The sequence below is a fragment of the Petaurus breviceps genome, unplaced genomic scaffold (genome assembly GCF_028583685.1).
Source record: "Petaurus breviceps papuanus isolate PSGF00001 unplaced genomic scaffold, PetGlider_PUasm1.0 90750, whole genome shotgun sequence".
NCBI lineage: Eukaryota > Metazoa > Chordata > Mammalia > Diprotodontia > Petauridae > Petaurus > Petaurus breviceps.
In genome coordinates, this window is record NW_027187335.1 from 1,601,268 (window position 1) to 1,614,760 (window position 13,493).

Sequence of the window (13,493 nt, forward strand, 5' to 3'; positions counted from 1 at the left end):
GGTATCTCTTTGAAGAAAGAAAAAATGAGATTCTAAACCAGGTGGTTGTTTGTTTGTTGTTGGGGGAGGAATTTTGAGGTGAGGGAGGAAGGCAGGCAAGACTAATGAAAATTTCATTAATCTGTGAAGGGACTGCAATCTTTATCAGTGGAAGGAGCATACACACAGATAAAATCATATCTTTTTTTAAAGTAATGAAGCAAATAACAGGCTTGCTATTGTTTTTATTTTTTTCCATTAATATGTCATTTTGCTTATCAGCACCCATTCATGTCTTCATTCATGATACATACTGTATTTAAAAGTAACAAAACATTTTAAAGATTGTGACCAAGATTATTGCCCCTCTAAAATTACCTGTTCCCATAAGACACACCCAAACTCTCTAGCTGTTATTGCAAAACAGAATTATAGACTCAGAAAATAACTGACCCGGAAAGGGTCTTTAAAATGATCTCATCCAACCTCCTCATTTTAGAGATAAAAAAAATTACACTTCAGAGAAGATGAAATGATGTACCCAAAGTCTCACAGCCGGGTAGTAGCAACATCAGAAGGAACTCAGAAAGGTGGCCATCATTTATACTCCATTGTTATCCAGCGACAAGGCTACAACAATAACTCAAGTATGGTTGCTCAAATATAATCCCCTTTTGATAGTGGCCCAATTTGATGACCTCATTTAAAATATAAACAAATAGCTGTATTCCCCTCTTAGGGTGTTAAGCCAGTAAACCTTGTATCAGGAGAGCTGGAGGTAAAAACCAGACACTCACTTGCAATAGCCAATTTCCTGATTTAGGTGATTTCAAGTTCCTTTGGTTTGTCATTCTCTTGTCTGCTACACAGAGTAGAGACCCTCACAAAGACCAGCATTCAGAGTTCAATACCAGTACACTGGACTGCTTTCTGAAACAAAAACTAACAAAGTATCCATCTATTGTAGTGATGTGAGAGGTCTCTGTGTGTGCTAAAATATAGAATGCAAAACAACAAAGCACCTAAGTCCCCTGTTTTGTGATGGGACAGCTACAGTGTTGCCAGGAAAATTATGGTTGAAAACCTGAGACTTAGACATTTATTTGCCATGTGACTGTGAACAAATCACTTCACCTCCATGTTTCAGTTTCCTCAACTCTGAAATGAGAGTGATGATACCTATTTCTACCTCACAGGGTTGTTGTAAGGTTATTATGTGATAATGTATGTAAAGAACTTTGCAAAACTCATCATCATGAGCAATCTTTTTAGATGATGTTAATTGGCACATATTCATAGGATTTTAGTAAAAGGGTCACTCAACTCTTTTATTTACAAAAGTTTCAAATCCCTCAACATGATTATATGCTCCTTGAGACCTAGATAATTCTTTTTTTTTTTTGCCTTTTTTTGAGGGCAATTGGGGTTAAGTGACTTGCCCAAGGTCACAGGGCTAGTTTTTGTGGTAAGTGTCTGAGACCACATTCACACTCAGGTCCTGACTCCAAGGCTGGTGCTCTATTCATTGCGCCACCTAGCCGTCCCTATGTTATACATTTATTAACAGAAAGTTGATGGACTCAAGATAAAGACTAAGACAAATGTATCTGAACACAGCCAGAGTGGGAATTTGTCTTACTTGATAATGGTTATCTGACAGAAAGGTTTTGTGGTTTTTTTTCCAGTGAGAGGGAGAGGGAAAGGGGGAAAAATGCTTGTTTCTTGAAGGAAAAAAAAAACTGAAAAATAAAAATAGTGGGTGAATATATATTTGCCTAAAGGAACTAAGTCTTATACTTTGATATTTCTGGTGCAATCCATATGTAGTCCTAAAAGTTGGGCAGACACAATTCACAAGGACAAAAGATGAGCCTAAATAAAACAACAGGATATTCTGGGGACAAGCCAAGGGGAGATGCAAGCACATGTATTAAAAACTATTATTATCATTGAAAATATGAGCTAAGAGAGCATTATGGTTTTGATATATCCAAAAGCCTCCTTAGTCTTTTAATAAAAGGCTTGATAAGTTTACACATCCTGCCGGATTCTGTAAATGTTATTGAAAAATTAAATGAGTGGTTTTATACACAGTAAGTACCAACGGGGGAGATTGTATGTATGTGAGAGAACTACAGTTAACCCATTCCCTGACAAAAGTGGAGCTGTTTTAAGAACCCATGTATATGTCTGCTTTCCAGTATTATGGAAATAGAATTAAATGGGAAGAATTCAGAAAAACTTGAGAAGACTTGTATGAACTGACGCAAAGTAAAATCACAAGAACAACATACACAGCAACCACAATTCTCTAAAGGAAAATGATACCAAAAGACTGCAGGATTCAGATCAATGCTAGGGACAATCATGTCACCAGAGGAGTGAAGCAGCAATGTATGGTCTATAGGTCTGGGAAAAGGTACAGGAATAGTTCTTTTTCATATGAGAAAGCTATGTTGGGAAAATGATATTGGGAAATGTTAATCATGGGTAAAAAGCATCAATAAGACTTTTCTAAAAAAGAACATTTAACGAGAAGCTATTCCAGCTGGGCTACTTACTAGCTATATGACCATGGTCAAATAAATACATTTTTCTGAACCTCACTTTTCTCATCTATAAAATGGGTATGACACTTTAACAGCATTGTTGAAGCATACAAAGTGCTTTGTAAATTGCAAATCACTATATAAGAAACTTTTTATTAGAACTAGGATTTATTAAAAAGAATTTATTCAAATAGAATTTATTAAAATTAGAAGATTTTTAAAAGTTACTATAACTACAAAAGTAGACTAAGGATATGAAATATTATATATACTCTCAGTCAGTCAGTGTGTTGGTTTTGCCAACTTGCTTCCCCCCCCCCTTTCTTTTTTATTCTCTGATACAATTAGATCTCTGGGTAAGGGAGAAAGGAAGGACACAATTAGAAAAGGAGCTGATGTAAAAACAAAAGGCCATATATTCTAAAGCTAATAAAAAAAAAAACCCACAATTTTAAATGTGTTTTAAGTTTTTTTCCCCCTAAGAGGAAAAAGAAACTTAAAGGTAGGGGGTATAGAGGAAAGAACTAGCATACTGACAGGCAGGAACCTGTTTGGAGCAATGTAATAAGTGTTTCCTAAGCAAAGTCAATTTCCTTTTTTTATATCCTTCAATATGTTTATAAAATTCCAAAATAGGTTAAGACTTGAAGGAAAAAAAAAATAAGGGATTTTCAACTCATGAATGAGAACATCTCTACTACCCTTACTCCACAATAAGCTGATCAACATATACCCCTACAATGGAAATCAGAGGGTTCAACTCCTTTCAGACTCTTCCCCTGGCAAGGTAGTATTAGATGTTAGACAACACTTGCCTGGTATTTTAAACCAGCTTTACGGAGAAATACTCAACCAATACTTTGGTATTCCATACAATCTTCTCAGCATTAATCATCACTCACCCAAGGGAATCAGCAAGTGGCTATTTGTAAGGTTGTTTCAGAATCAACCTTGGGGGACAGCTGTGTCAATGTGCCAAATTACAAAGGACAGGATAAAGGGTTTTGATTTTCTGTTACTTGGCTTCGATCCCCATGTGGGTCGATTAACTTCACATGGAGAAAAACTCCACCCCAAGGCCAAAGACTATAGCCTTAGTCCCATCCAGAGATCTCACAAATGCATACTCTAGGTTAGGATGGAAACTGGGTGAGCAAGTCATCTGAAAGTTTTAGTGTTACCCTATACCTACTCCAAGTTCATAGACTAATGACTAGCAGACATAGGATAAGAGATTTAGAGCAGGAAAGGACCTCAGAAGGCTACTGAGTCCAACTCTCTCATTTTATAGATGAGGGAACTGCAGCACAGAGAAGCTAAGGGACTTGCCCAGAGTCACAGAACTAGTAACTGCTTGCAGCAGGATTTGAACACACTTCGTTCTGCCTTCATATCCCATTCTCTATCAACCACTACAGGGGTTCTTAACCTGGAATCCATAGATACCCCACCACCACCACCAAGGAATCTGTGGACAGATTTCAAGAGATTCGTGAACAAGGATGGGGAAATTTTTAATTTTTATTTTTATTAAGCTCTAAGTGAAATTTAGCATTTCTTTCAATTATTTTAAAATTTAAAAAAATATTCAATTATTAAAAATCCTCATTCTGAGGAAAGGAGCCTAGATTTCATCAGATTGCCAAGAGTCCAGACACAAAATAAAAGTTAAGAATCCCTACATTATTATCCCTGAAGCCTTTTCATCACTCTATAAACTAAGGACTTTCTTATAATAACAGAAGAAGACTGATCATTCCTAGACAATGACATCCTCTAAACCAGAGGTCTACAAGATTCAGAGTCTAGAGAAGAGTCAAGAACATCACAGAATCTGCACCAGAAAAAGGACACACACAATAAATGAAACCATAAAGCAGAGCTGGAATAGATGGTGAAAAGGTAAGGAGAAACTGAGTCACCTGGCAGTTTGGTAACATTCCCCCAGCTCAGCCATCTTGGGTAAGACTCGGGAGGCCCAAGCCCAGGATAGAGTCAGGAAAACCCAAGTTCAAACCCCACCTTAGCCAGTTAGTTACTGACTGTGTGACACTGGAAAAAATAAATCATTTCATCTCTCTGTGCTTCAGTTTCCTCAACTGTAAAATGGGGATAATAAGATCACCTACCTCAGGGTGTTGTGAAGGTCAAATGAGATACTCTAAGCAAACCCCCAAAGTGCGCTATAAACATGAGCTGTTATTATCCCAGGCCTGCAATAGGGACAGCGACATAACAGCTGCCCCACTTGAAATCAATTCAACAAACATTTTAATTAAGCGCATAGTGTGCACCACACAAGGCACGATGCAGGGTGCTTGAACACACATGCACGAGAAAGGTGCCTCTCCAAGGAAAATGCCAAACTGAATGGGGTCTAGATTCCCCATGGAAACAGGGCAAAAAAAGGGGGGGTCCTCGAGGCAGAAGTGAATTCACAGCAAAAAGACCACACTCTTTCCTGACTGATTTATGGCTCTAAATGTTGCTCTCAGCCTGTTCTAGGCAACAGAGGCCTTAGGGATAGTTTTACTGCCATTTCACAAACATTCAGCTTGCAAACTCTTAACAGCTAGAGGTTGGTTGCATTCACAGGCTCTCCCTTGGGTGCCTTAGCCAAGAAGGGCTCAGCTGTACAGAACCCAAGAAAGCCTCCTCTATCCATGTTTCTTTCGATTTCTATTTCTCTTTATCTGTCTCTCTCTCCTTCCCTCTTCCCTCCCTTTGTCCCTCTCTCTCTGTCTCTGTCATTCCTGAGTCTATTATAGTCTCCACATTTTTTTTTTCCTTCCTTCTTAGAGAATAACAAACATGATTTCAATAGCTTTGGGCCTCTTCATTTGGGTACATTATAGACATATATGAAGGTATAGATGACAAAGTCTTAGCTATTACTTAGTAGACTTAAAGTAGAATAAATTTCATACTAAGATTGAATTTGCTCCTTCTGTTTTTATATTTTTGTACATTTTACTGATGCCTTTTGTCTTTATATCGATCTTTCCTCTACTTACTGCCCCCTCCAGAGTCAACATCCCTAGTGACAAAGAAAACAATTTAGCAAAATCAGATGATACACAAGCCACATCTGACAATGTCCACAATATTCAGTGCTATTAGTTCTCCACTTCTGTCATGAGGGAAGGGTATGTTTTCTCCTCTCTGGGCTGTTCATTGGTTTTTCCATTACTCACTATTCCAATTTCCTTTGACTAATCACTTGCATTTACAATTACTGTGGTCATTCTACATCTTGTTCTCTTGGTTCTGCTTAACATGCTCTGTATCAGTTCATACAAATCCACATTTTTTTCTGAAATTCGATGTATTTTCCAGAAAGCAACAGAATCAGACCAGGTGACTAATGACTAAGAGCCCTCTTTTCTAGTGTCTGTCAAAACCACTATCACCTCAGACTCATAATCCAAGCTCTTGCCAAATCTTCAGCCACTAATTCTTAATCCCTACCTCTAATCTCCTTGCCCCTCTCCCCTATGTAATGTCAAAATGCCAGCAAGATCAGACTGAAAGGTCAGGCTGTCTACTAAAGGAGGCCTCTACAACACAGAGCACTCACTGTAAGTCTAACCTTTCCCTCTCAACTCATACTGCTCTCGCCTGAATTTAGACATGAACATAAGTCATTCTAGGCCTTTATGAAGGTACCAAGAGAACTCCAAACACAAAGTGGATAATCTTCTGGTTCCACCATGCAACACACAGGTACTTACCTTGCCAAACTGCTCAAAATACTGCTTTACATCTTCTACAACTGTATTCGCAGATAATCCGCCCACAAAGATTTTCTTTGTCCTTGTCACCATCTGCAAAGGGGGAGGGGGGGAGGGAGAGAGAGAGAAAGAGGGAGGAAGGGAAGGAGGGAGAGGGAGAAGGAAAGAAGAGAGGGAGAGAGAGGTGTTAACCAGATTACTTGAACCTGTGTACTGTTTTTCCAAGCCACCTGCCTAATCTGATTGATAGGAATCTTTCTCCAGGAAGTCAACTCAGAATCTACTCAAAATTCAAGTGGATTCTGTAGATAGTTACTGGTTATTTCCAAGTTGGAGACCTGCTGTAGTCCAAGGACCAGGGTTCTAATTGTAAAACCCAGCTCCATTATGATTTATTAACAGAAAACACAACAGTTCAAAGCTATTTTGCTCCTAAGAAACCTAAATCAACAAGATAACTAAAAGCACAGTATAGAAGTGGGGTGGGGTGGGGAAAAACCCATCAAACCAGTAATGACAAAATACACTCAAACAGATCATTCCTTCAGGTAAGAAGTGATGACATATCACTTTATATCCTAGCACAGATTTACAGCTGAACAGTTTCAGAACAGCCTTTCTAACCAGTGAGCCTGGAAACAAGAGAAGGGACACATGTGTCAGAGGAAAGGAGTCTTCTGGATCTGGGCTAAGAGGTTCTGGGTCTGAAACCCAGCTCTGCTATTGACTTATGTGACCTTTGAACAAATTCCTTCACCTCTCCCAGCCTCAGTGTCAGCATCTGTAATGTGAGGACATCTGACTATTAAGGTGATTTTTCAGGCTAAAATTCTGAATCTGGGATCCTTGGAAGTAGGCGGTTCAGTAACAGCAAGGGCTGGAGGGCTGTAATGAGACCAAAAAAAGGAGGCTTTGCATGAACACTCAACACAGCAGTCTGAGCCGCTTGGCAACGGAGGACTATTCCCAAGAAAATAAAGTTATTCTATCTCCATATACACAACAGAAGGACTGCACAAGCAGGGATGTCTCATAAAAGTTGTGGGTAACTTAGTTGTGCGCAATAAATGGACAATTTAGCACATGTGCATATAAAGGCATATGTATATCTATGTATTTTATAAGTATAAAAAATTTTAATATTACAGTAATTCCTTTCATATCACGACTTTCCCTATCAAGGATTCAAGGGTTGGCATAAGAAATTAAATGGGAATTTTGGAGGAGTTTTAAGGAAGCTGCAGATAACAAATAAAAAGTTTAGAAACTCAGAAATGCATAAAGTATATGTATAGTATCATATAATATGAATATTTAATACCATAATAATTCAGAAATTTCCTCTGGTATGAAGGGAAGGCCAAAGAATTTTCTGTGGATTTTCCAGATTGCATGGGGGCATCATGCCCCTAACCCCGTGATGTGGAAGGGATGATTGTACTTGAGTAAAAAGACATGGCTGAAGTCACCATGAAGTGACAATGGGAAAAGCAGGAGAGGAGAAGTCAGGACCCTTGGGATTTAGTACTGCTAATTCACTGTGAACTTGTGACAAGTCACTTTACATCTGAGTTTCATGGACCTAATAGGAGGAAGAATAATAATAGTGTAGATGATAACAACAATAACAAACTTGCATTTATAGAGTACTTTAAGGTTTTCCAAGCCCTTTCCAAATATTAACTCATTTGATCATCATGACAACCTGGAGGTTGGTGTTATTATTATAATACCCATTTTACAGATAAGGAAACAGAGGCAGACAGAGGTGAAGTGATTTGCCCAGGTTCACATAGCCAGTGAGTGACTGAGGCCCAATTTGAACTCAGGTCTTGCTGACTCCACGTCCAGTGTACTTTTGACTTCTCCACCTAATTTATCTCTTCCTAAAGTGAAGGAGTTATATTGAATTGCTTGTCTCCTCAATGGGGGTGGGTGAGGAGGGAAGAAGGGAGAGAATTTGGAACTCAAAGTTTTAAAAACAAATGTAAAATTTTTTTACATATAAGCAGGAAATAAAATATACAGGCAATGGGTTACAGAAATCCATTTTGCCCTACAAGAAAGTAAGGGGGAAGGCAGGGAACAGAAGAGAGGGCAGACTGGGGGAAGGGATAATCAGTATGCTTGCCATCTTAGGGCAGGGGAGGGATGGGGAAAAAATTTGGAATTCAAAATCTTGTGGAAATGAATGTTGAAAACTAAAAATAAGTAAATAAATTCTAGGGGGAAAAAGTGAAGGACTTATATTGATTCCCAAGGCCCATTCTATCTCTGATACTTTGTGGTCCATGAATAATTCACAGTGTCTCTCAGTAAACAGGTGGGCAACTGATACAGGGAGCTGGAGTAAAGAATTCTTGTCTTCTTTCTTTCCTAGAATACCGGTTAACCTCATGGTTACTATTTCTCCCAGAAATATCCCTATGCTCCAGCTTCTCCAAGTCTTTTTTCGTCTCTTCCTGGAGCTATTCCACTTTACAGTCATCAAGATTCTCCTTCTCATCCTATCCTGAGTGTACCTGGTTGAGGTCACAGGGACAAAAAAGTATATACAGAAATTTCACAAGTCCCTTCTAAATTCCAAATTGAACCACCTTCCCCAACCATTAACTTTCACTGGCCCCCAACAAGTTGGACAGATATATTTCTCAGGTTCCGAGAAAAGGTGATATTTACATACTAAACATGGACTTCAAAAGAGACCTATTAAATAGACTCTGGATCAATCATAGAGGACCTCATTAAAATATCATATTTCCAAGCTGAAAGGGTCATTAGAGGTCATATCATCCACACACTCATTTGACACATGAAGAAAACTGTGGGGTAGAGAAAATTGTCCTGCCTAAAGCCACACAGGTAGTAAATGTCGGGAGTCAGATTTAAACCCAGTTCCACTGGAACTACAAATCCAAAGCTTTTCCCAAAATCCAAAGCTGCATCATGAGCCCAATTCCTCCTTTCAACTTCACTTACATTGTAATTTCAGAAATGCTTTGTATGCACTTTTAACTTAATTCCAGATTGGCAGGGGCTCTTGGCACTTTAGCTTTAAATTCCCCCCCCCCCAAAACTATAATTAATGGTCTGCAACCAAACACTTAAATGATCTGTAAATAAGCAGTGTGTTCCCGTTCCCATTTCAAAGGGATCCTGGGGGAATCCTCTTGTCACATGAATAATGATTCCCTAATTTCTGTTTTGTAAATGGTATTCCTGTCTTCCTGTAGTTTTCCTGAGTGTGTTTTCAGGCAGTCCATACCTGTATTCCCACAGGACCCAGAGAATGAAAAGACTGAAAGTTTTCTTCATTCCGCATTGCTAAAGCAAACCATGTGTTCCAGCTCTCAGTAATAGGAAAGACCAAAGGCCTTATTAAATAAAAACTTTCTTTTTACATCCTCCACCACTCAACAGCTGTGACACAAACATGAAACTGGACAGAACTTAGAAAAACAGGATCTACCAGTTAGCTGTTAGAGCCACACAGACTGCCCAAAAGTCCTTAAAAAATACAAAGTAAAACAACCATTAAGGGCCAAACAAATGTATATGCACACATGTACAAACACACACAAGAAACTATAGTCATGGCCAAAGGGTACAAAGGTATCAAAAGCTTCTAAAAACATTCCCCCCCCCCCCCCCAAGAAGCCACTTGGTCACAGTGACTGAAGCCCCACTCTTTGGGAAACTCTAAAGGGAAATGATTTTAATCAAAACCTTCCAGACATGAAAAGGCCAGTGGGGAGATGTGAGACACATGGTTAGCTGCTCACCGATGTTGCCCCTGCAGGACTCAGGAGCACAGCCATGGAGGAGCTCCCAGGTTGACCTCTTGTTGTTTTTCCTACCAAGGGAACAGTGGTGGGAATGGAAATGATTTACTCAGGAATCTAGACTCTATGGGTTGTGGGTAGCTAAATGATTTGCATATGGGGGACCAGGAAGAAGGAAAGCCCAATACCCTTCTCATCTTAGGCCACTTTTATTTCTATTGCCCTTGAGGTGAAGGGGAAGGAAGAGTCTGGTTGAACCTGACCAGTGCCTTGGTGAGGCTAAAGTCTAAAAGTCGTCTTCTTTTTTTTAATCACCACAATTCAAATAGGAGTGAGTGTGTGTTACATGTGTGTTCATAGAGTGGGAGGAGAGTTAAACCTCATCCTTCCCTAAATGCTATTGACTTTCAGGCAATGAATTAGTTCAAATTTAAGAAATATCTAAAAATATTTAAAATTGTAGCAAATATTACAATTAGGAGGTATATGATACATTTAAACAATGTGCCTGACACTGTGCTAGATGCTAGGGATGTAAAGACAAAATAGAAGAGTCCTTCCCTCAAGGAGCTTACATTCAAATCTATGTGACACTGAGGACCCATATGACCTCAGGCAGGTAACTGAACCTTTTGTAGCCTTAATTTCCTTGTCTGTAAAATGAGGCAGTTGAACTACATGAACTATATACACTCCTTGGAAGTCACCTCCAGCTCTAGAGGTATGAACCTGTAAAGAGTCTATCCAAAACTTGTCCTTGGGCAGACAAAGGTTTGAAAGTCAGAAAAAAACACCCATAAAAGCTGCTAAAGCATCTTCTCAGGACATGAAGGCATTACTTCAGGATGCTAAATTGGACAGATATTTTATCTGACATTTATCCCCTAATTTGACTGTGATTGAAATCAGGCAGGGTACTCTACTGGTTACCTTCAAACACTCCTATCCAACATCTACAAGAGTCCCATCATGGGAAAGAGAAAGAAACACAAAGGTCCTGGGATTTTCCCACTCCCCAAATGCATGTACCACTTGGGACTTTTCCACAGCAAGGTCCCCTTACTGCTCAGCCAGACATCTGGTCATTAAGACAGTGCAATCATTAACTCAAAGGAAGCATTCCTTAGCCTGCTTTGAGCTGAGGATGCAAGATCATGGTGCCATGAAGACCAGCCACACACAAAGAGTCAATCACTTCTCCCTGTACAGACAATCCCAATAATCCATTATGCTGCTTACCTTTTTTAAGTGTAGCTTTTGGTTTTTTTTTATATTTTTCATAGAGTATTAGAATTAAAAAGCAGCATGAGATAGAAGAGAGAGTGATAGGCTTGGAGTAAGGAAGACCCAAGTTCAAATCCTGTTATGACTTGACACTGAGCAGGTCATTTAACCTATCAGACCCTCAATTTCCTCATTGGTAAAATGGGATTACTATTGACACCCAGATCAAAGGACTATTGTGAGGATTAAATGAAATAACGAAGGCAAAGTGCTTTATTCATCTGAAAGTGCTACATAAATCCTAGTCTTTATTTATCTATCTATCTAGGAGAGTAGTCCTATCTATCTATCTATCTATCTGTCTATCATCTATCTATCATCTATCTATCTATCTAGGAGAATAGCCTTCAGAACCAGGAAGACCAGAGCTTTAGTCCTATCTCTTACTTATACAAGCTGTGTGATCCTGGGCAAGTCATTTAACCTCTGAGAGCTCCCAGAATCTCTCTCAAGATAATTTGGAAGGAAGGTACTAGTTTATACCTCCAAAAATTTCCTCTACCAAAGAAGTCACAAGATCATGTCCTATCCCTTGGTAGAGTTTTTGTAGAGGAATTTTGAAGAAAAAATGTTTTCCACCAAAGGACCATCTCTGGGTATGGTTTTGGAAGAGTTACTGGAAGCAAAGCCATGCCCTGCCCCTGGCCCCAGCCTCTAAGGCTATGGCATCTTCTGAACATAGTGGGCCTGAAGGGGTTCCATCCAACACAGTTTTACTCGGATGTAGGGTAGAGAATGTCTAGAATTTTAACTAAAGCAACTGTTGGCAGAAATGTAAAAATTTCTGGGAATACCACTGCAACTCCACTACTCATTCTTTTAGCATAAACATAAATCTAAGAACTGGGTCAAGAAACTGTATTTCCATGTGGTATGTCAGATTCTAAGGCTGTTGGTCAGATTTTTGTTTTACCAAAATGTAGTAAAATGAAGATAAAATATTTTTAGGCATGAACTTAGGGATTTCCATGTCTGCTACTTCCTACAGAGACTGAAGATCATTTGAGAAATTAGATTGAGAAATTGCAAATTAAAAGTAAAGACAAGCATACTGGCAAACCCAGTATAGCTGTTAGTACAGGTTCTTTTATCTACTTTACTAGAAAAGACTGCTCAAAAAGATGTCAATAATTTTATTTTAATTACATTCACTCGTTCAGGGGAAGGGTTGGCACCCTGAATTTCAGAAAAAAAATATAAGCAGAGCAATAAATACCAAAAGACAGGGCTTCTGTCTGAGAAATTAGCACAGATCAACAGACAGATCCAACTATCTGACCAAGGCAATATATACATAGTTACCAGAGAAACAACTACCAACATCTGGGTTTTTCAAAGTGGGGTTGGGAGGGGGGTCCTTAAAGGCTACCTAGAGTCTCATCTGGTCAAATCACAAGAACTCTTCCAATGAGTGAACCTCAAAGTAAAATGCTAACCTCAGAGTATATATACCCTTTTTAGAGCCAGAGGGCATCACAACCCTCAGTGACTCAGCTCCTAATTAGAAATTAACAAAAGGTATGAAAGCCTTCCTACAAGTAAGCCTTCCTAAACAAGTTTCCCTTAATGGGCTTCACATGGGGCCTATTAATGGTCAGGGGAAGATCACATTAATATTACATTGAGTTGCAGAGAGCCCTCTATTCTTTGCCTCTGTCTGAAGATTTAGCCCTTCTGAGGGAGGAGAGAGGAAGGAAGGGACAAGGAAAAGAGGAAGTAAGGGTGGAGGGAGGGAAGGAAGCAGGGAGGGAGGGAAAGGGAGAGAGAGGAAGGAAGAGAAGAAGGAATAAAGGAGGGAGGGAAGGAAGATACCCGTGGAAAGACTGTACTTCCATGTGGTATGTCAGATTCTAGGGCTATTGGTCAGATTTTCTGTTTTCCCAAAAAGTAGTAAAATGAAGATGAAATATTTTTAGACATGAACTTAGAGATTTCCATGTCTGCTACTTCCTACAGAGACTGAAGATCATTTGAGAAAACAAATGGACAATGGACACTATTAACTAAGTAGATCTGAAAACCAATAAGCATGAAGGCAGCATGACACAATGAGAAGATCATTGAATTTGAGTCAGAAGCCCTTGGTTTGAATCCCAGCTCTGCTGCTTACCGACAGGGCTATCCTTTTAGGTTTCTCACATTCCTGATCTTTATTTACTCATCTGTAA

The 13,493-nt window shown here is 39.2% G+C and overlaps 1 protein-coding gene across 8 annotated transcripts in view; it reads right to left on the bottom strand.

The window, feature by feature from the left end:
- Positions 1–13,493, bottom strand: part of MSI2 (musashi RNA binding protein 2) — a 542,542-nt gene that overhangs the window by 352,872 nt on the left and 176,177 nt on the right. For all 8 annotated transcript variants that reach the window (XM_069067442.1, XM_069067445.1, XM_069067443.1 and 5 more), the window contains exon 6: positions 6,260–6,352. In XM_069067442.1, coding sequence (XP_068923543.1) covers positions 6,260–6,352 — 93 coding nt within the window. The remainder of the gene's footprint in view (positions 1–6,259; positions 6,353–13,493) is intronic.